This window comes from Osmia lignaria, chromosome 5 (genome assembly GCF_051020975.1).
Source record: "Osmia lignaria lignaria isolate PbOS001 chromosome 5, iyOsmLign1, whole genome shotgun sequence".
Lineage (NCBI taxonomy): Eukaryota > Metazoa > Arthropoda > Insecta > Hymenoptera > Megachilidae > Osmia > Osmia lignaria.
The window spans coordinates 8628281-8652906 of NC_135036.1; the positions used below are offsets into that span (position 1 = coordinate 8628281).

The 24626-nt window shown below is 41.1% G+C and overlaps 1 protein-coding gene across 9 annotated transcripts in view; it reads left to right on the forward strand.

Moving 5' to 3' along the window:
• Nucleotides 1-24626, forward strand: part of scalloped (TEA domain transcription factor 1 homolog scalloped) — an 86855-nt gene that overhangs the window by 49278 nt on the left and 12951 nt on the right. For 7 of the 9 annotated variants that reach the window (XM_034325736.2, XM_034325733.2, XM_034325729.2 and 4 more), the window contains 2 exons: nucleotides 16809-16933; nucleotides 17300-17438. In XM_034325736.2, coding sequence (XP_034181627.1) covers nucleotides 16809-16933; nucleotides 17300-17438 — 264 coding nt within the window. Of the gene's footprint in view, nucleotides 1-13503; nucleotides 14471-16808; nucleotides 16934-17299; nucleotides 17439-24626 lie in introns of those variants that run through there. The other 2 variants (XM_034325728.2, XM_034325730.2) reach the window with 2 other exon arrangements.

The window sequence follows — 24626 nt, forward strand, 5'->3', positions numbered from 1 at the left end:
CGGGATTACTCGTGGCCGTGTAATTGAGTCTAATTCACACTCGTGATTGATGATGAAGCTAACTCGCTGAAAATTTCTACTTCTTACTTACCCCGACGTTCGATAATTCCTCGCGGTTGTTTCAAGTTGATACCTACTCCACCTGTTTGGGAAATATTCCTAGTTTCCTCTAAATCCTAAGAAGAGACATGGAATAATATCCTTCTCATTTTAATAAAACTTTGAAAGTTTCTTCTTTTGTATATGTTTATGCTTGAAAATGCGATATCGGTTCGATACATTTCGCCATTTGTTACGCGAATATCACTGTCTTCGACGTTTCTCCATTGTACACGTGTAACCGCATAGAATCTAACACTCTGAGGTTGTCGTTACTAAATCTTGTTCTTTTTAACCACTGCAAAGTGAAACGAAACTCCACGTGTATATACACAGTCATGTAGAAACCTTTTTCCATTATTATTCTTATATTTATCGACTCGAATTAACCCTCTATGGTATAGAGTCTATGCACACCTGTAACATTGTGATAACATATCGAATTTCTATTGTAAATTCAAAACTTTCTTTCGCTTATTTTTACACTATTTATCTCGCTTATCGAAAGTTGAAAAATTTGAATTTTTATTAAAAATGTTGGTGAAATACTTTTATCAACGTTAAACCTTGCTACCTACTCTAAGCGTTTGTCCATAAAAGTTGGAAAGCATTGAAAAATAAGGTAAAGATCCAAGTTCCGGAACTGTAAAGCAAGAAACGAATACACCGTTTGGCGTACTTTCAAAGTACAATCTTCTATTGCTTCGCGGAAACGGTATCGCGTGCAAAAAAGGAATCGCGAGAATCTGTACAATTCGTGATCCTCGATGCGAAGCGTTGCAATGGAAAAAGGAAGCCATGCATGCACGTATCGCTTCCCTTTCGAAGGATTTCGAAGAACGAACGTGCGTCTAAATGCACGTATCGTGGACCGGATGTCAGGCATTAAGACGAATTAGCGTCATTTATTTAGAGACTAAAAAAGCTGTCGGATAATGCTTGACTGCCCAACATAACAACAAGACGTGATAATAAGCTAGATTCTGGATCCGTTTTCCTAGAAATAGTCTCGAATAGTTTTCTAGAAACCAAGCTTCCTTCTTTTTCTACAAAAATGATATTAAATAAAATGAATATATCATTCAACCCTTAAAGTAACCGAATTCACGCGTTTATCAAATTTTCGAAATCAAGGAAGGAAAACACGACCGTGGAATAGCTTAATTAAAAGGAAATAGTTATATTTAGCGGGCGAGTTGTCGCCGAGTATCGCTTAAAGTAGTCCGATGCGAGAGGGGGTGGCGGGTTGAGCGAAACTTGCTCATTAACGCGCTTATTAAGATCGCTGGACGATTAATTTCAAGCTGTGCAGAGTTATTCACGGCCGAAAGACAACAGAATTTCTCGTGTGCCGGCCTCTCCAGCACGGTAATAATTTCTCACGGAACCGCGTGCATCCGTGTGTGCATTACCTGCGCCGATGCTCGGCCCACGCGAAAACGCTTTTGCCACCCAATATATACGAGCCATTGTCTCGGGAATCATTATTGTTGTGCAATGCTGAAATTACGGACGGTTCCTTCGCTTTGTGAGCGAATACAACCCTCTCGCTCCCTCGTTCGTCTTATAAAAAGGGAGAGAAAAGGGAGAGACACGGAGTTCTTAACCCGTGCACCGTCGACGATTGGCAAATTGTTTACCATAATGATAATAATTTCTTGACTCGATAGGAGGCATTGTTGTCGGATCCCTTATCGCGCGATTACTTTTCTTTTCTCTAGCGTAAAGTGGTCTGGAATAAAATGTCGATTGTCTTGGATGATTGCCCGATTGTCTTTCACTGAGAATTATGTATATAGGGTGGATCGAAAAATGCACCGTGAAAATTGCTAATTCTATGTAGAAAGTAGAACAGATAAATCATTTGCCATTTTTTGATATAGAGATTTGAAGGTCAGGTCAATTGAGTTAAAGTACCGTCAATAAGTAAAATATCTCAAAGATTTAAGTGTCGATGAACGAATAGTGAATTGATATTAATCAGTCGCTCAGACGGCCAACTTTTAAGTAGAGCTTCCCTAGTCCCTAGTGATCGGACTCTCTACATGGTCCGCCGTCCGAGGGTTAATACTCCCAGCCTATGAATCACACATATCGTGTCATTAACGAGCATTGCACTTGAATAAAACACGCGAGTCACCTTTGTAGTAATCTTAAAAGGATTAGAAAGGTCTCCGGTCCTATATATTTCTGGCAGGTCACAGCGAAGTCGGATCCTGAATGAAATTCTAGGACCAGCTGCTGGAAATTCGTTCAGGATTTACTGTGCTGTCAATTCGCGTCGGGCATGAACGTCCGCTGGAAAAATGAAATGCTCGATTCATTAACGACAATACACGTTACGCTCGTGGAGGCCGTGGATTGCATTACTGACATTTCTATGCGGGGAGAAAGGTGTATCGGTGTCGGCATAAATCTCCGAGCGAACTGCGCGCATAAACATATCCACATGATCGCACCCCGCTGGAAAAACGTCCCTCCTTCCCCTCTGTCGACCCACGTGATACTGTCTTCTGTTTCAGACGATAGGAACACTGACTCCCTCGCGTTTCGCAATCACCGCCTCTCCTGAACGATGATTAATCTCTCGCGAGGATATCAATTTCGCGACTTGTTTGGATTGTTGGCATTCAACGCTTCTCCGGGGAATTTCGAGTTGCATGTTCCAAGTTGGAATTCTTGCAACTTTCAAACTGACCAAAATAACATGTTTATCTTTAACGAACCTTACCTACTACTTTTGCAATATTCTTTAATTAGATGGCTGATGAATTTCTATGAAACTCCTCGCTTAATTAATGTGGCGAACGTTAACGATAAGTGTAAATTGGCTAAAGTAAAAATGATAGGAATATATTGATTTAATTTTGTGCAACAGTGTAGGTCAATAAAGGGTCTCGTTAATACGAAGGAAACGCGTCCGTACGTAGGAGAAACTTTGACAGTAATAACTGACAATAACGAGGCTGACTGGCGACGTTTAACGACACATCCAGCGAAGGGACGATGTTCAGCGTGCTACGGGGGCCGTCCTAATTACCTGATTTAATTACCGCGACGGAATTGCTAGTCGTTTCCGTGCCAGCCGTGGCACAATCGTGACACCCGTTACATATCTACGAGGCCGTAACCGAACGCGAAATCGAGCTCGCGACTCGACAACCGATCAATTACCAGTCTCTCTCTTTATCTTTGTCCTCCTCCAACGATAGTCTTCTTCTCCGCTAATCTCGACTCCTTTCTCCGTCTTCTCCTATTCGATGAGCTACATACATACACGATAATTATCGTGATTCCATTGTTTAAATAACACTGGTCCCGAGGCGTGTCGACGTTATTGCAATTAATCATTCCCGAGGCTTGAGGAGGAAACGAACTTGGTCGTCGTTCGAATAGAAATTTGAAAAATAATTAGATTTTCAGGAATGATAGAGATTGCTCGCGTTTGCTGTAAATTTTTTCCTCGTCATTTATAGCCGATAAATTTCAAGTTGATTACTTCTGTTCGAGGCGCGGCACGAATGCAGATGAGTAAATGCACACGCACACACCGAGTGGAAGAAGTGCAGCGAGTATAGTTGAAGTCGATGGTGAGTCACCGTATGACATTTGACCCCCTCCAGAACACCACTCACCTCGTGGTGCATTCAGAGGTTCTCAAATCACATCTCCCATTTTCGAAAGCTGACATTTTCGAATTTCCAATTTCCAATACCGATCGTTGAAAAATTAATAAACGTCTATTATTCTGAGAAATGATAATATAAACAAATTACGATATCTTCGATTAATCAAGTTAGAATAAATTCTAATTTTCAATTAAATAATAGAAAAGATATTGGAAGATAATGCAGTTAGCGAACATGTGTCTTGGAAGATAAATCTGTGTTACCCTATCGTTTATCATTCGATCGGGCGAAGGCAAAGTTGATCGATCACCGTGGACCAAATGTCATCAGCATCGAAAGCTGCTTCTAAAAATATCATCGCCGTGGATGAAAGAAAAGATAGAGGAGACGATCCAATCGGATCGCCATGCCTGTCAACCTCTGTTAACCTTCCATGTACCTTGTTTTCTGTGGCTCCTCTCTGTCTTTCGTTGGACTATCTCAAAGACTTGCTCGCTGGCGAAGTTCCAGCAGGTTTCAACTGCTCTCTCGTCACCTCTTCGTGAACTTTAATCACGAATTATCGCGATAGATCAGCGAAAGTGGGTACTCTGATCCCGGATCAGATAAAAATCGTATCTGGACAGTAGATCGGTCCCTCGAAGATCTCCACTTTCCAGGATCTCGAGATTGTGTGTACACATTTTATAGACTCCTGTTGAAGGAGCTTTCGACGGTCACGAGTATACAGGGTGTTCCTTTTAATTTGAGAAATTTTAGAAAAAAATTCTGTTTCAAGCAAAACACAGGGTGAAAATTGAAATCCACTCTTATCTTTCAAATTATTTTCCTGTCATTTTACGCGTAAGAGGATAAAGTTCGATGCAACGGCGAGTATTATGTAATCGTATTAAGCACGATGCCGAATCCCTCTCAAATAGAGGAGGAGGATTATAAACGAAAGGCGGAGATCTCTGATACCATTTCCACGAAGCGAATTCTAATTACGATCGATGATGATACATGCTTTTCAACCTGGCTTCTTTTCCTCCCTCTTAATCTCGACGTTATTTGAATTGAAAATAATTTTCGACCGAAGAATAAGAAACGACGCTTTGTATTTAAATAATCTGGCAAACAATTCCTTACAAATTTCATGCTAAAGCTTCTTTGTAAATATAGCCGCAGAATCATCGAGCATTGCTCAACAATCTCCTGTTGAATTAATTCATAGTTATAAGTAGACTGCGAATATTTATCTGAAGTGGTGCTAAGAAAATTCAGGAAAATTGGAAAATCTTGCCTGCACCCTAAATTAGACCTAGACAACTGCTCCTAGGGCAGTTATTCTGTCATCTCAATATAAAAGGGCAGCAATCACTTCCTGCCTTTTATTATCACTGTCCTCAAGCTTTCTCAGTATTTTGCCCAATGGTAACCCATGAACCATAAGACCATCTAATTCAAACCTGGTCCAAGCTTTCAGTTAACTATACGTCAGGTTCAGTTTTCTTTAGAGGTCCAGGATATCGCGGTTAAGTGCTTATCAAACGATTCGTTGAGCATCAAACAAGGATGGCGAGTAATAGCTGGGTAGAATCCAATTTATTTTCGGTTCATGTTTTAGAGCACGATCAGAAAATAGGAATATGGGACGGCCGTGAGGGTAGCAAGAGACTGAGAGATTTATTCGCAAGTTTGTACGTTTTCGCTTCGAGGTGAAGACTAGAAACAAGAGAAGAAACGAGCGAGAGGGATATACGTATACGTGGTAAGGCGGGGGTGCTTGTAAGTTGAACGTCCGCTGCATCGAATATAAATAGCAGACGGCGACGTTCGTCCACTTCGTCTTTCTCTTCTCACCCTTCTGTCTCTTCTTCTTCTTATTCTTCTTTTTGCTTGTTCCCGCCACTTTTCACTCGGCTTCGACCAATCCCATCGATTCGAACCTCGGAAAATTTCATTAACGACAGGGAAATTTATTTTATATTTTTATTTACTCTCTCTCTGTTTGACCTATTTTTAACCCTTTACTCTCGATCATCTCATCCGAAGGGGTTTGTTTCTTTAGGAAAAGATCTTGTCTCGATTTTTCTAAACGAAACACCGATGTTCTCCGATCGGGACCACCGCGGATGAAAGTTTCTCAGCTGCAGAGCATCGTGTCGATGAAGTTTGCAAGTGGGCGATTTAAGCCGCACCAGCCAACGGATTATCGCTGCGAGAGCAGAAGCAGCTTGTCTGGTATGCGAAAATCGATAAAGTACATCTACCTCTCGTACCCCCTCATCCACCGTGGAAATTCGTTTGACGTGAAACAGAGACGAAGACGAGCACCAGCCTTCGTCCCGCGGTTTTCCTCCGCGACTTGTATTTCTCTTCGCAACTCGCTCCGACTCCTCCTCGTTCCGCTAGAAAATTCCATTCACTGCATCGACAACTATGCCGAACCGCGTAGACACGCGGAGCAAACGAGTTTTCATTAATAATTAAGAAATTCGATAATTTTGAAAATTTTTAACGAAGTGCATAGAACTGCGAAATTGAATCGATAGTCTCAGCATTTTTTCGGACGAAAACGATACGAAACGGTATAGTTATTCTGTTGTAAGGTATTAGAAGAGAATACAGCTAGGGGACGAGGTTTCAGCACGAAAGGTCGCGTGCGTGTATCCTCGAGGCGGAGAACTGGGTTAGCACGAATCGACGTAATGACTCGCAATTAAAATGAAATCAAAAGCGAATTTGGTCGATGGTAGAATTCTCTTACTCGCGTATGCGTATATCTTACCTTTCGACAATTAATCCTCGCCAAGTGTTAGAGTGGAATTTTGGAAAAATCAAGTTCGATGGCTAGGCGCAATTGAATTTCGAAATAGGGACAGGCATTTCGTAATTTTCCCTTCCTTCCCCATGAAGTTTGAGGAAATCGAGGCAAGGAAGTCGAAGCAATCACGAGATCCTGGAAAGGTAGCTACGAAGCAGAAGGAAGGATCAGCTCTTTCATTCTTCTCTGTCTAACCTGCTTGAAGAGTCGATTCTCAAGGGGCACGTAGGTAGCAACGAAGAAGGATCGTTTTCAGCTCCGATCCTCTCCTTTGGTCTTTTCTCCCTTTGATTCGACTCCGCCTGTGGAGCGCAACAGATCGTGGTTCTCAAACACAAATACTCTCCTTGGTGTCTCTCGAAAAAACATACTCTATTTATTACCATTTCTCTATCTCAAATCTTGCTTTTCTATCGCGTTAATGATAGAAGGTGAAGAATTTAGAATTTCAATTTGAAAGCGATGGAAAATTTCTATGTTTTCTAAATAATCCGAAGCTAATCGATAAGGGAAAACGTCGTCGTTCGAATGTCTGTCTCTCCCGTTCGAATCTATTAAATTAACCAAAGCGACGAGCTCATCGTCGTGCAGTTGCACGCTCGAAAGCGCGACGCGTGTCGCAGAAGAAGGAGGAAACCGGTGAAAAAGGAAGAAAATAGAGGAGAAACGGCGAGAGAAAAGGGAGGACGAGACGGAGGGTGTAGGTAATTATCCATAGGAAGGTTCAAACTGGAAAGCAAAGTCGAAGGGGTGCCTCTCCCATGAGAGGCGTGAATTACACAGCGAGGCAAGCGAGCCGGCAGACAGGCTCATTGTCCTCCGCTAGTTTAATTAATGCAGCTGAACCGGCAGCCTCTCGTTCCTCTTCTTGCCCTTCCCTATCTCGTTCTATCTCATTTCTTCATCATCCTATTCTTCGTCCCGGCTATTCCACCATGTACACGCAACCTGAAGCTGGGGTAGAAGCCAGCAGGCAAACGCTGCACTTGTCATCCAACGGATTTCAAAGATGATCTGTCAATTAGCGACTGATGAGATTTAACACACTCTCACGAACGGCGCATTCTTCCTCGCTTTTCATCGAATAAAAATTACCTGTACACGCATTCATGCCGTCGAAGAATCGAGTTATTCAGCGCAACCAGTTAACTCTGGAACAATGACTTTCGAGTAATCAGCACTTAGGTTGCCTGTAAGTTTCATAGATGAGGGAATCACAAAGCACTGTCATTTATTTTTCTTTTTTTCATTTTTATTTTCAAAAATTTTCCTCATCAAATTCCTTAATTAATCCATTCCTACTGTGATGTTCAAGAATTATAGATGCTTCCAATTTTGGAATATTTATACAATTTTTTTCTGAATAATATTCGTGTAATTTTCGGTAGAGTTGTGCCATCTCGTTATTCCGGTGCTGGTCTTTCGCGAAGCCACTCGCAACTGCGGCGTAAAGTCAGCCGAATGGTTACAAATTGAAGACGCTAATTTACACACGGTTTCGCACTCGAGCTTGCCTCGCTCCTCCGCCTAGCCTCGCTCACTTGCTTCTGCTTATTAACTCGCGCAAGTTTACGAGCCAGCTTCTAACGGCTAACAAGGTAAACAATGTTTGGCAATTATCTCGGTTAAATGATCCTCGTGAGACGCGGCTGCTGGATACAACAGGCAAGGTAAGAGAAACGATGGAGACAGTATCGTGTATATTGTCAGCAAGATATCCACTCGCTTCTCCTTGGATTATAAATTTTTTACCAAATTTTTAAATATGTACACTGTCGAGCTAAGTAGGATTCTCTAGAGAAAACGGTACCGCTTCGTCTTCTACCATTTTGGAATTATAATTTGACCCAATAACTTGGAACATCACGTCACTAGACAAAGTTTAATCTATCGCTTCTTTGAAGATTACTTTAATTTTGAAAAAAATATCTTTGATAAACATAGTCTCGTTAATTTTAGATCACGTAGGATGGTTGACCATCGATACAGAAATGCGTTTCCTGATTGCTTTCCTGAATTGCTTGCGTAATTACATGAATTATGCCTCGAGAAGTAGTTCTCCTATCATTCTTTCTCCCTTCTACTCTTTTCATCCGCCTATCTGCTTCCTTCTTGGTGTTCGAACACACGCACACCGGCTCGAAAGTCGACTCTCATCTTATGCAAATCGATTAACGGTGCATCCACGAGCGTGTTCTCTCTCGGTCTCTCTTTAGCCGGTTCGATATTGGCTGATAAATATTCAGTGTACGTTCTGGCTGATTATCCTCGATGATTTTCCAAATTAATGCCACTTTAGCGACGATTTAGCGAACGAATCGGTTACTTTTAAATTACGTAACGCGAGTAGGTTGTCTTTTTCCAAATTTTTAGATATCTTGACACTTTGATGACCGGGTACAAGTATTTCTGACTTTCAGTCGTTACTTTTTACACCGGTATTCGTCACTGATTAGATACTTGATCATTTTGGAAGATCTCGGATGAAAATTCTAGCTTCTCCGGTAATAAATGATAAATTTTCGAAGAACCTTAAGACTTTTGGATAGTCTTAATGTATACGTCGTTTTGGATCACCGAAAAATCGATGATCGATCACCTTGAACCGAGTGAACGACGATAGGTGTCAGCCAGTCGCTTTTGTTGGGCCGTTTTTACCGCGGATGCCTCGACACCGGAGAAGCAGACACCAGACGCAAGAAACGGGCAGAGGAGACGACGGATAAAAGAGAAAAGGGAAGGAAAGAAAGAAAGGAGAAACCGGTTGGTTGCCTTTCCAGCAGCTGTCTTCTCTGGCCGACTCGAAAAAGATCGAGCGAACGTAGAAGAAACGCTTGGAAGCTCGATCGTTCCTGAAAACGAGGAGCCCCACGGTTTAGTTTCTCCTCTTCAACCACCTCCCACTACTTCGCCACCCTCGATCGCGTTTTATTGCGCTCGTGTAGCTTTCTGCGGTGTGTTCTACCGTGTTACCCGTAAGCCGACACCTTGGATTACGTTTCCAACGGGTTCGCCAGGGAATCAGCTGTTCGACGAACCGACCGGTCACCTGTCGAGTTACAGGCAAAATTGATCATCAACCAATTAATACTGCTCGACGATCCTTGATTGAAATAGGAAGTTTCGATAAATCACGTGTGGAGTGATTCCGGCAAGTGGGGGTTGAATTGTTTCAAGTGAAATTAGGACAAAATTATTTTAAAAAATTATTGAGATCACCAGTGGACAGCGCCACGAATTTAATTTAATTTAATTTAATTTAATGGAACATTTAGCAGGTGCCTGGGTCTCAGAGCAATTAAATCATTGCACTCAGGGCAGCCAGTTGAACAGAACTCGCCATAGACACCCTGTATAACATGGTTAATACTCGTTAGTTTGGCGGCTAGGGGTTCAAGCGCCTCTTTCCTTATTCTCGAGGAGCATTCAATTATAGACTTTAATCCAAAGGAGGCCGCATTAGCATACGCTGAATAATTTATGATCCGAACGGTTAATCCGGCAATATGTAAATTAATCCTTTTAATTGCGACCGACAATACGAATCGTCGACCGATTTATGTACATATTTACTACGTTACAATTTTGCGACTCGAGGGTTGATCGAAAATGAGAACGAAGGGAAAAAAAGACGGCAGGAGGTCGGGTTCTATCGCGAATTATTTTGTCTGGTAATTGCTCCGCGAATGATCCACGAAGAGTAGTGTACGCTCGAGCACCCATCGATACACTTTCATGATTTTTTTTTATGGTATTCGATGTCGGGGATGGATCTGACCAAGCGTGAATAATCATTTGAAGAAGAGAAAGATTGTACGAATAATTAACACTCGAACCGAAGCGTATTCTGATGTAGAAATTTTGAAAAGTCCTCGAGCAAAGCTGTCACAGTGATTTCAATTATTTTCACGTCATCCGTTCGGTTAGAGGAGCAAAATAATATCTTCAGTATATTAATGAACATTCGCAATGTTTATGAAAATATTTGGAAAAAGCTTAATAGAGAGGACGAGAAAACAGATTGGAATAAAGAAGTGTCGTGGGTGGGAAAAACTCTGGGATCCTCGAGGGGTCATAATTAATTCTCCGTTAATGCCGGTGCGATCCTTTTCATCGTAAATTGCTTCAACAAATTGCTCGAACAAATTATTTCGTTCTAATTTAGCTGGAACGTTAGCGTAACGAACTAGCGGGCTCTCGAGCAAATTGCTTTGCCGTTCAAAAAGAGCCTCGCCAGTGTGTCGTTGCATCAACTCACCTGGCGATATCCACCCACACAAGACACTCGTTTCTTTTCTCGTTCACGCAACGGAAACGCTATTCAGCCGGTCATTAACGGTAAAAGGAGCCAGCTCGTGGAATATAAGAGTATCATGAGGAGAGGAGAGGCAGGGGGATGTCGGGTATACCCCGCTAATTGAAGAGCTTCCAAACGACACCGGCTTTCCATTCGACCCGTGATCCTATGCTTCCCCTTTCCTCTCGCGAAATTGCAATTAAGAATTGTAAAAAAATACGTGTGAACATCGCGCAACGAAACGTTGGAAAGGAGGATAAAGAAGAGAGAAAAAAGGGGGAAGTCTGAAACGGGGAAGAATCGTTTGCTCCTCTTCAAACCTCGTTTCCCTCGTTTCCTTCCTCGATGTTTTACGCGAGCTTTCCCTAACTGTTTTTCTGTAACCACCTTTTCTCTCCCTTTTTTGTTCCATGAATTTCATTCGTAACACCTGACTGTGTCGATGGCTGTTCTTACTGTTTGCTAGTCGAAAAGATGAAAGACCGAACAGCCGAGGTATCGCTGTGATTTTATTTGCAAGAGAATTCATTTATGGGTGACACTTGAATTTCCATACGAATCTTTCATTTATAATTAAAAGAGTATTATGTACTTATTATAAGGGACTTGGTATTATGTATTTAGGTACTTGAATTTTTATAATAATAGAAAATTCTAATAATACTAAATTCAAGTTGAAAGAATTATTTATGTACTTAAAATTCTAGATAATACCAATAATATCAAATTCCAGTGCTTTACTTATAAAAATTCAATTGTCCTCGACATAACGAGAGCAAAAGCATCAACGCTCTGTTTAGAATCCATGAATAGCAAACAAAGGAGAGAAAAAGTTTCATCGTTCTTTCACGATAGAGGTAAATCTTAGCCTGTCTCGACCTACCTGAGTTTCGACGTGTATTCTCGTGGAAAGATTCGAGTGCATTTATTATTCTCCTACCTCTCTGCTCTCCTTCTTTCGCGGTGAATCACGGTTGAAACTGATGTGTAAGTGTGGGTAAACGAGGCGCGAATTGGGCTTGATTTTTTCCAGCAGGGCGAGAACAGAAGGGATGAACGAGAAGCGTGGATAGGCGGAGAAAAAAAGGGGGTGAGAGAGATTAATTACTGTCATGCACTGAATGGATGCACCTGTGGCCTCGAAGCAAGCTTCATCTTTTTTTTTTTTTTTTTTATCGGGTGCTCCAGGAAATTAACCTTCCCTGCTTGCCGTTTGAATTCTCGAGTTTTTACGGCTCTTTATACGTCGCTTTTCCCCCTTTTTCCTTCATTTGTGTGTCTGTGTGCGAGGTATAACAACGATTGAAATAGACACTCACTTTCCTGTTTGATATTCTTCTAATTGCAACCTTCTTCTCTTTCGTTAGTCTTCATTAAAGAAAATAATTATTAAATGCACAAATTAATTGAGTGCCTTCGATGAAGGAGAAAGTTGAACATTCAATTATCAATAACACTTCAAGTGTGTAAAGTATAAAATAATAATTTGTACATTTAATTTAGGGGTAATTGTATGAAATAATTTTGTTTTAACAGTAGAAGAAAATTTGTGAGAATAAATAAAAATAAAAAAAAGGATAACAGCTGGATGATAAAAATTCTCAGGTTACACGTTCTCAAGAAAAACCATCCACTTTGTGCAGTCTCTTGAACGTTGTACGTACAAGTCGTACCCTTCGTAGCCTTCTTTTCTTGTCAAAGCAGAGAACATTCTTCCGCCTCTGTGTGACGCGAGCCGTAAACCGTATACCTTCGCTACAACACCTTATCACTCTTCAATAATTCGAAGATAAGCGTCGTTATAACTCCTCGAGCTGTTCAGTCTCGCGTAAAAAGGGTTCGCGATCACTCCTTTTTGCTCAAAGAAAAATATTAATATCAGTTTCCTGTTTTAAACTGCTGGCGAATAGAAACAAAATTGAACTATAACGTAAGCTCATTTTATTCTTTAACGAGTGCAACGATGCACCGACCTAAGTGCAAGTGCACTGTGGTTCTAGATGCACTTTACCTTTTCATATAAGATGTACAGCTAAAGGAAAGACTTATGCTTTATGAAAAGAGGTACGTAATTCTATGACCAGAAGGATCCTTCAGTTCATTAGATGAAAGATGAACTACGTCATTGATTGCAGAAGTGTTAATTGCTGTAAGATGTTAGCCAACTTTTCTATGGTAAACTTCTTCGTTTCTCGAGAGAAACTTGTACAGTTATAACTCCTCTACACTGTTTGAATTAAATTGAACCGAAATGGAAATTCAGTATTTAATAATTGAAACTTGACATTTGTAAAATTCTAATAAATAATTTTTGTAGCAGAGCAATATAAAAGTGAAAAATTTGAAACATGTTTTAATTAATAAATATTTTATTCAGTAGTGGTACAATTGTTGAAAGTTATCGTTAAATCGTTCATATAATTTGCAACAGTCTAGTATTTCATGTAATTGAAAGTTTAATTAGTTGAATGTTTGTTAAGGTTTGAAATATGCGAAAAAATTCCTCTATTTTTAATGCTTGAAAATGGTCTTAAAACTGGGGAGGCTGACTAGAAGCAGCCCTTAATAAATTTTACGACACGGAAACTTGCTCGCCGAGTCAAGATAATAATTAATTTCCCGGCGTATTTTCCAACGAGAATATCCCTTTATGTGGGTTAAACGTAGATTTAATTATATTATATTAAAACTACTATATACCTTTAATATCGTCGCCATGATATCCCGTGAATGGTAATTTAATTTCTCTCACAAAGGTATGAAAATTATAATATCCATTCATGCTGTACCAGCCACCCCTCCCGCTTTCTCACCCCCCCTTTTCGTACCTTTGACAACGAGCAATTGCGTTTGCTCGGCTGTTTCGTTGATAAAAATATCAAGTAGTATTTTCTCTCCGATCTGAACGTTAATCAAACGATCATTCCGATGTAATTTTAACACCATCCCTTAATTTAACTTTAAATGAACATCGAATAATTACAGTATACTTCTGGACTATTAGGACATAGACTTTTCCCTAAAACATAGTTTCACCTATTTCATCGACAAAGTGTTAAGAATTCATCCTACACATAAGGGTGGCTTTACAGTTGACCACCCTTCGACCTCCTCTTTTACGATTGGGTAACAACGAATCCTCGGTAGGGGGTGTTCCAGTGTGGCAGCCTGTACACGTTGTATTCATGATATGTAACTATGGAAAAGGAGTCAATGTCGCGAAAGGATCGTAGGTGAATCGTGAGTGTGTTTGTAAGCGTTATAGTGTACGGTACGGGCAATGTAGGGACAAGAGAGGCGATATATAATGTTCCGCGATATTAAACGGGACGCATTCCACCGAAGCCACCCTATGGTCTCTGCTATGAATGCTTCTACGACCCCCATCTCCTGTCTCACCCTTCTGTCCCCACCCGACGCGACCACCCACCGAAGCTGCCAGACCTGGCCTACTCGACCAGGGCTACCCCCGAATGGTTATACGCCAAATTTACAGCTCAGCCAGAACCACCACTACCCGCAAACGCGCCATTTACCGTACCCCAGCACCTCTGGCAACCGCTCCGGATACGACGCTCTATGGATACGTTTGCTCAAGGATAAAGCTGATCCGAAAGATTCACGGCTGTCGTCGATACAGTAAGAATTATTTGCTTTTTTAGCATTGCCAAAATATACTTAATACTCAGATAAATAAGAAGTAATTATAGATTTATCATTCCGAAGGGTTAATACACTTTATGAACAAACTGTATCTACCGTCCCTTTGATCGACCCCCGTCTTCGCAGCCAGACACGTCCGGAATCGTCGCAGACGAAACGAAAAGGAGGCAAGAAATTTAGTTATGTAGGGGGCACGATCCGTGTGTCGGCGGACAAGGACGCGTCCCGGGGTCTCCCGTGACCGGCAGTAGCCACGACATTCCAAAATGCTTTCCACCCTCCCTATGCTCGAGTTCCTGCGCCGTATCACGGCTGACCCGGCCATTCCCTATCCTTCATCCGCGCATTTCCATCCCTCTACCGGGCAACCCCCGTCGAGCGGTGGGCACACACCGAATGCAACCATGCGTCATCCGCCATGATCTATGCTTTCTGCCGCGCTGGCATTACGCTTGCCCTGCACACGCGATCGCGCGCGTTACCTATGTGCACGCACGCATTTACATAAGGACGTATACACTAGCCCCGTACGATACAGTCGGGGTCAAAAGTGAACTGTGTACGGGTACGTATCGAATTCATGATTCAAGGGTGGAGGGTGTTTCCTTTGGTGTTTGCTAAGGGGATGATGCGGTAAGAGCACTTAGGTGACCCTTTTCTTGGATGTAGGACAGCTAAATCCGAGGATGTACAATATGTTTGGATTGGTTGTTAGGACTTGCCACCACTTGCGAGAAAGTTATTGCGGATGATCCCTCTGGTGGGAAGTGTGGGAACTAACTGGCCTGTGGTTTTAGCTTATTCTAGGGATAAGGATAAGGTACATCTGTATGGTCCTTGGCTTCCCTTCGATTAAGGACATAATTATTATCTTGAGGTTTTCCCTAAGTTCTCCCAAAATCGAAAGCAAATGGAAGGAGAATCCTCCCTTTATCCTTAGCTTTAATTAAAGGAAGTTTATATTATACCTCAGTGTATGGTCATATGGAACTTAGTTAAAGGAAGGTGTAGAGAATGAAGCAATTTAATCAAAGCAATTTTTGACTGCGACTGTATATGAATTCAGTGATTATACACGCATCGACGGAGACATATCGCACTCGTGTGTATACCTCCCTTTATCTCCCTCTCTCTTGTTGGCTCAGCTCGTGTCTCTATTAAAGCTACGCTCATTTTCAGCAGTCTGCATATTGTGTCCGCACACAACCCCTACCCACTGACAAACACGAATATTCAGTGAGCGGCCCACCGCTGACCAGCCGTTCTCGCGTTAACCCTTTTGCCTGTTATGTCGGCTCGTTGCAAAAGCCTTTGGGTATTTTTTTTTATCATTGACATTTATCCATTAATTTACTGGCTGATCTGTGCCTAATAGATGAAGAATTCTCAAATGAATAACAAGGATGTAGACCTATTACAGGGAATTATCAAACGGCTACTGTACATATTAAGGAATCATAGACAGATTCACCCCTCTGACACGACTGTTAAATCTTTCTCACCAACATACTCCGAATACTTTGAAGATTCTCTCGAACTGGCCTCGAAGATTAGAATCTTCCAAGTGGCTAATTGACACGTATCTGTATTAACAAGCGTGTCGTTGGATCGATCCCGTTGTTGCGAGTCAGTGTTTTCGGAGATTAGAGGATCGCGTGGAACGCGACAGGATGCAGAGTTTCTCCTGCATTCGGTGGTATCCGGTATTGCGGTCGGAAGCGAGGGGCAGAAGGGTTCATCCGGGGGCTTAACGTACACACTCCACCTCCGGTAGGCGGAGTGTACCGCCTACGAGCAACCCCCACTTCTAGCTACGGCACTGATACGCGATATCAGCGAACACTTGTTGCTCCAGCGTATAGAGATTCTGAGTTGGCCGCGCCAACGAGCGTGCCCGTGCCGCGTTTTGCTCACGATTTTTCATCCGCTGATTTTTCCACCTCCTCTCGTCACTCATCAACCACCCTCTCCACTCTTTCTCTCTCTCTCTCTCTCTCTCTATCTCTGTTTGCATCATCTTTCTACCACTATGAATTTTCGCGCGCCCCTATAACGCCTGTCTGGCGGCGGCAACGATATTCCAGGCTCGAAAACGAGCCAGCCGCGGATTCCATCGCGTGGACCAGCTTCGAGTTGGAGAAATGCAGCTGCGCGGTTGTAAATCTTCTCTTCCGGTGTTTATCGAATTTCTAAACGAGAAGCAACTACTTCATTGATTGTATATATACATATATACATATATTTGTTGTCGATGAATCGAACAGGGAAGACAGGTGGTTTATGGTAATGCAGTGGATCTGTTTAATTGTTACAGGCAGTGCGGTGGCTGCAGCCGACACCATTTCCGCGCCGTGGACTCCAGCGAGTTCCGGGCCGCCGCCCGACGCGAACGGCTCCGGCTCGGATACCAAGAACCTCGACGTTGGCGAAATTAGCGATGTAAGTTTTTATTTAAATAACAATTCAATACCTACCGGATGAGCGGAGTTACTCGTTTCTTTATCAAGTAGAAGCTGTTGATGTTACATCCTTATACAATTCTGTAGTTTTCTCAGAAAATTTCAAACAACATTCTTGCTTTATTATTAGAACAGCGATTAATGGATTCTTGGCTAATTGCTAATGATTACCAGTGGTAATGATTGGTGATTAATGATAGTTGATAGCTAATATATAATTATTAGCAATTTTTTCACATATGAATACGTGTGAAAAACTTTGCTGATTAATTTATTAATAAAATGCAACAGAGTTAATAAACTTGGTAAGAAGAATTTTGATTTCACCTTGCTTGATATTTTACAGGACGAAAAAGACTTATCGGCAGCAGACGCGGAGGGTGTATGGTCACCGGATATCGAACAGAGCTTCCAGGAAGCTCTCACTATATACCCACCATGTGGTCGACGCAAAATCATCCTGTCCGACGAAGGGAAGATGTACGGTAAGTCGAACAATTACCTAGCAAATCTCCTTTCCATATTTTTATGGGGAAATTGAAATCATTCGGAAAGAGATACATCACCCTGTTTCAATAGAAAATACTTGATGATCTAAATATCAAACCACTTAGTTATTTGATTAATTATTTATTTGAATTAAAGTGACTTTTTTATACTCAGACTTTTGCGAGTGAAGTTGTTTAAATTTTAATTAATTTTCAAGAGAAAGTCATTTCAAAGGGTAGAGTAATAACATTTGAAAAGGAGCTTCGCTTCTTATTCAGATAGGGTAACGGTGGAAAAGTGGTTTGTGTTCTCTTTAAAAGAGCTCTCTACACAGTTCTCAAATAATATCCTCGCGAAGGGAAAAGGATCGTTGCACGAAGGATCCTGCAGAGGTCCTTGTGCTTCGCGTACCCCGATGGTAGAAATGTCCGGACGGTCGTCGTTATTGCTCGATGCTGAGGTCAGTCTACGTGACCGAGCAGATATTGCCTGCTACGACCACCGCTACCACCGTAGTCACCACCATTAACCACCATGAGTTCTCTGCTCAGGCAATAATGCCACGCCTCGAAAGATACCCCCTTTAACCGGTATCTTTTTACCAATATACTTTCCTTCCTCTTTAATATTTTTTTCTTTTGGCTGATGCATATAGAAGGGTTGAATCATTCAGTTCAAAATTTTTAAATTTACTCTTAGCATCATCGAAATATCAAAAAAAAAATCTTCCTAGAAGAGCTATTTATCTAACCCTTTGCACAGCTCAAATTTAATTATTCCTTCAATAGTTTCTATTTATTTCGTTTGAAAAGAACAATTAAAGGATTCCAAGTCTTGGTGATTCTTGGATACCCCAGGTTTTTCAGTTGGTTGCAGGTTTGAATCCTATTCGTTAGGTCACAATGTCGCTTAATTTTCGAAAGCACACGGCCAAAGCTGTCCCTGCCTGGGTGGCAATTCAATCTTGACCCATGAAAACGAAGCTTAATTCGAGTCAGCCTCGCTCTCGGCGAGCTTGCGTACGAAAACAAGAAGAACGACAATCGACAAAGCCTGTGTCATCGTTTCACGAATACTTTTCAATTTCAACATCCAGAATTCTTTCTATTTTGTTCGAAAAATACCAACGAATTCTTTGAAAATTATGTATTTAAGTTAAATTGCAAAGTGGAAGTCGTGAAATTTCAAGATCGATTCGGCAGTGTCTACGGGGACGAGGAAACGTCTCGACGTCCGTTCAACGGATGGAAACAAAGGATAACGAGGCGCGAAAATCGCTTAACGCGATTGGCCATCGATCCTATGGGAAACTTATCTTTCCCGTTGTTCACTCGCCGAGCCAATAAAGGATCCCTCGGCTTTTCTACGGGATTAAATATCTCGGGGCAATTTACCTCCTTCGACCTGCTCTTCCCTGTGAGGCTTTCTCGCCCTCTCCTCCTTGTTCTTCTTTTTCCATCAAGATCGACGACTCCCACACTGAGATTTCTCCACAAAAGAGCAATCGTTTCTCTGACGGCAGAGAAACATTCTGAGAAAAGAATGCTCTTGCCTCTCTTTTTCTTTTCCACCCCCTTTTCTTTCATTTGCGAATCGATCGATTTGTTCTTGAAACTTGCACATTTCTCTTCATTTTTCCCCTTTAGTTTTAGAGTCAAAGTTAACCCTTTATGCACTTACGCACATTTTTCTCAAAAATATGGTTGGTTTCTTCTTGGATGTATAAATAGTAATCACTAGAGGAAATACCTTCGAGGAAAGCATTCATTTACATAAACATTCGCGGTGTAGATTTACCAGGACGACGCTGGATCCTTTTTCGTTCAAGCTTTTTCGAGGTCTTTCGACAAAGCGAAAAGAAACGGTTCTTCTTCGTCGTAGGGTTGAGCATCCAATAAACTGGTAAAAATAAAAGGATGTACGTCCTCTGGAGCATGGCAGAACGTTTACTAGAAGAGAAAAAGTCTGTAGCTGCGGTCTAAGAACGTTTCCAAGCTTCTGCACCGACGTGTAACTTCTTTCACCTGGGTCAATGTTCTGCAACGAACCCTGTAACTAACATTTCTTGCAAATTTTTCTTCGCTCCAATCTTGCATTCGCTTCTTTTCACTTGACGTGATCTCAACTTTGCCAAATAATAATCAACCGTAAAGTATGTCGATGCAATGATAAAAAGAAAGTTGGGAAACTTGAGATTGAAAATTAGATAAAGAAGTGAGAATTATAAAAATTGGAGAATTATCATCTACGAGAAACTTACAAACAATTATTTATTTGAATGAATTACGAATAGAGATTATCGTGCAACGTATCTTTAAGTTCACGTGTCGACTCATAGCGTTCAAACTACAGGCAGGAAATGATTTCACGGCAACTTTATTTGAAACTTTCACGCGCAGGCGAGAGGAAGTGAGCGAACGGCAAAGATCAGGTAGCTAACCGCCTCGAGACCTATATAAACATATAAATCGTGAACTCACCTGATCTTTCCCGTAGGCTGTCAGTACCTCTTATACAGTGTGTTCAATTCGCACTGAAATTGCATTAAATTAAGTTTTCATAATCAAACTTTGATAATTATAAAAAGAAGAAAATTGTGAGAAGGATGGTCGATCAATTTCTTGTGCCACTTTGTTCTACCAAAATAATAATGAATTTTGAAATTTACAAATTTCAGTTTCAAAATTAATTTGATAATATAAATGAAATTGAAAATTTAGCGAAAAATAGTGAATCAAAGTGAACTGATAATTCCTGTATTTCTCTACTGTTTCATTTATTTTCTAATTAGCTGAAATTCAATCATTTTCCTTTGAGAGCATCCAGTGAATCCATGTTCAAAGACACGCCAGAATGGTGTTTATCTGATCGCCGATAACACGCAGAGACATCTGTTACGAGCGTCCTCTGAAATCTGATGTATCCTGGTTTATGGGTCATCGAGTTGATCCACTCGACGAAATCGTAACACAGTGGATGCTGTGATTCGCTGGGATTCCGATTCGCCGGGATCATTTCTGAATGACGATCACCGATCCTTTGTCACAAGATAGCCTTGTAACGGAATATTTGGAAATGATAAAACACCAAAATCCGTCAACAATAATTGAAAATAATTACAATTTTCCATAGATAGTACTTTTTCAATACATGGAAGTCTTATGAGTTGCTAATTTTTAATTCTGGGTTAAGATTGTTCCAGCATCCATCTTTCAATTATTTATTCATCCCTGATTTCTTAGAACACAAAATTTTCTTTTGTTCTTTGTAAAATAGAAATTGCATTTTTAAAAATTCTGCTTCATAACTCGTACGATTCTCCGTAGAGTGTAAAGTCTTCTTCGGAGACAAAATCCTATTCCATTTCCGTTTCCGTTGAAGGCAGAGGAGACAAGCAGACAATGAGAAAGAGGAAGAGAGGGAAATAAGACAGAGAGGGAATAAGGGAGCACGAATGTGGTATGGAACAAGGTTGTGTCGAGGGTGGAGGAGGCAGTGTCCAGTTATTGACCGGCGGAAGGAGAGTGTCTCAGCCGTCTCCAACGCTTTCCCTTGCAATTCTCAAACCATCCGCTAGACAAGCGATATTTTCATGGCCATTATTTAAACAAACAAAAATGGGGAACCAGTAGTCAAAGAAATCAGTTGGGTTAATTAAATACTGACCACCGAGGAAGTATCTTCAACTATCTTCCTTTTTTAAGAAAGTAAAAATATTTTTGAAGTGTTCAATTGTAATTTGCTCCTTCGGGCATATGGTAATTATGATAGGAAAAAATGTTGTTATTGTTTAGCGATAATTCATTGGTTAGATAGAAAAAAATTGTGAAGAATTTCGTAGGATAAAATGATTCGAAAGCGTTTCGTTGGCAATTTCGATCGGTCTTTCATCTTTCTGAGATGCGATGCCACCCTCGGATCCCTAAGGGTTTTCGTCCAGTCGTAAGGACGTCCACTCTACTCTTTTTCGGTGCAGGACAACGATCGACGAGACTCTTCCTTCCTCGATATCCGATCCAATAATCCGATGCCGAGACGTCGTTGAAGCGTGAAATTATGGCCATTGACACGGTACCATGGATTCTTCTCTTGGGAGATCGGCATTCAGGTTGAAAAGACGCGAAACAAGTCGCAAAAAAAGATGAAACTGTCTTCTCGAATCGGTCATAACTAACGATACAATCGACACGGGTATTACATATTTTTATATTTTCAAATTCACGATATTAACTTTTAATTATTATACAGTTTCGTGTTGAGATTCGAAGAACGTGTCTTTGAAAATTATTTTTCAAAAAACCTATGAACTTTTTCTAATAAATTCTTCTTCAATTTAAAAGGTTCTTTTGATCATTTTCTTTTGCAAAAATATGGACCCTCAGTGTCCATCAGAAGAGATTTCGAATAAAATTTTCTATCGTCCTTTTATCAGTAAATTGTATAACAAAGAAATGGAGAGAAAATTGCGTGGGAGGAGGAAGAAATACAGAGAAAAAGGGCACATAGAGAGGCACATACGCAGAGGCAGAAGGATAAGAGGACGAGGGATGTAATAATCTGCGTCCGCATTGTCCGTCTTGCCAGCATGGCCGAGTCCTTTGACATCTCGTGGAGTTTAATTAAACTTGAGCGTATAATAGCTCCCCGTCGAGAAGGCGAGTCGAGGTCCAACGTTGTCGTTGTCCGACGCCTGCTACCGAAGCGTCGCGTCTAACATTTCGACGCCAGCCACCGCTACCATCCTCGTCGTCTTCCTCTTCCTCCTCCACCTTCACCTCGTCGTTTTGTCCCTTGCCAAACACGTGACATCCGTCCTATGCGAAAACCACTTTGACGATGTTATTGTATCATCCTCCAGACTGCATGTTCAACCTTTGAACCTTAGGTTACGAGTTTGACGTAGCGCCACTGGATAATTTCCTCCTCAAATATTTCTGATAAACGTTTATACCTAACTTCTGCTTTACAACACGGAATTTACTCGTCTCCCAATGTGGGTCATAAAAGATCCTTGAAAATGGCGAGGATTCACTTGGTGTTCTAAATGAACAGTTTACCCCCGGATGGCGGACCATGGAGAGGGCCACAATTTTAATTTGATTTCATTGAAAAATGTCTCGTTTCAAATTCAAAGGGATTATTAGCCCATCGTTATACATACGTAAGGAGGAAGTAGAGCAATCTTTGAAAGTAGCTGAAATCTTCAGTAACCCGGTAGAAACGTTTCATCCAAGAATTTTTCCTCAACCGGACATCAGAAATGAAAGAGAAAAGTAAGGTCTCGTTCAGCCAAGAAAGCAGCCAAGTATTTTAATTAGCGCAACTACGTCGTTTCATATTTGTACAAGCACTGAAGCAGCCGCTTTACCATTCCGGGAAGTAATGAATATTAATTCGTAGCAGTTACACCCAGTAGTTACACAGCGGATGAGTTGGCTTGTATCTCCTTTCGAAGGGAAACTGAGCTTTTCTTTGACCTTTCTTCCTTTCCCCCAGCGTATCCTAATTTCACTCGCCATTTTACACTGGCAATCTTTCCCTGTATCCGTTTTCCTCGTTAGAAACGTATGAAAGATCTACTTGAATTTTCTTCTATGCTACTTCGCCCTTTGGCTACTGTGTGCCAAAATTTTCAGAAAATCCATTTCAAATCCAACAAGAAATTTCATTTCCTTTTACATAGCTGTAGATTAAAAATTTTCAAATTACTAACTATTCCAAGAAAAGCATCCCCACTGTATTTTTATCCTTCATCCAGTCTGCTGGTATTTTGAAATAAATGCAAAAACGAAATAGCAGATAATCAAGCACGCGAACGTCGGGTCTTGAAAAGAAAATTGATGAAAGAAATCAGATGTTGAGGGTGAAAAGCAAAGTGAAAGAAGAAAAAAATGACGTTCGAGAGAAACGTTTGAAAGGGAATCAAAGGCGATAGAAGGTGGAGGGAACATAGCAGTCTTGTGCAAACTATGCGCTTACTCGAAAGATCGTTTCAAGGTTTACGGAAGGCGTATAATTCCGTTTATCGTCCTCGTAAATCCGTGGATATACACTGGTTGGTTTTCGCCCTTCCTTTACCTTCGCTTCACCCGGCTACGCTGCCTTTAATCCCTTTTCATTTTACGACCACCTTTTACGAGCCGTCTTACTCAAATCTCTTGCATCATTCTGCAGATTTTGGAAGGGGAAAACTCGAGGAAAAAACACACACGAGAAGGTAACGCGAAACATTCAATGGTATCTCTTGCAAATTTTCCAGCAATCCAATTACTCAATTCATTCGATACAAATCTTACAGTAGTCGATGTACAGGGTATTAACTTTGAAATTAAATATTTCATTATTTCTGAATATAACATTCTGTTTAAAAGTTGAAGGTAATATTATTGGTTGAAGGGTGGTTCTACTTGCAAAAGTACCCTGTGTTACCTTGTATATTTTTCTTAGTGTCCTTCTGCTTTTCTCCCAACCCTTGCTAATACTCCTCCTACCCTTCCTTCTCTGCCACTCTCGTTCGAACAACCCCCATACTTTTACACCGCTAACTCAGTGAGTTCACGTTTCCCGGAAATCACGAGTGCCCTCCTGAGTCTCGGTACATTCGTATCGTCGTTTATGTCCATGGGAAAAAAGACAGGGTGAAAATGTAATGGAAAGAGAATAAATGATTATTCCAGAGCGATTGGAAAAAAAAGAAACGTTCATCTCTACCAAATTTTTGTATGAAATTTTGGAGAATTGCGTGCAGATTTCATGAGAAGAAAACGTGTCTACCCTCGCGTGAGCAAGCTTTACCGATAGAAAATTTATTTTCCGGTTACAGCCACAACTTATCCGGCCCGCCTTCACCTTTTCACCACCCTCCATTCAATTTCTGATCACCGACTCGGAACCTTCGCTGTTTTCCTGGATTAAACTGACAATGTTCCTTGATAAACGGTGGCTACTTGATGAAATTTTCACCACTTTCTTCTTTCAGATCTCAAACTGAATTTACCCTTTCAAATTTTCAACGAAAATGGGACTAACTATTTGAAAAAAGATTATTAAAACAAAGCCAGATAATTCAGTGACAATTCGAACGTAAAATTCGTTTTTTATAGGAATGGAATTATATCGTTTGCAGCGTGATAAATTGATTTCTCTACTGTTTTCCAGCTTTTTCACGGCACACTCTCTCCGCG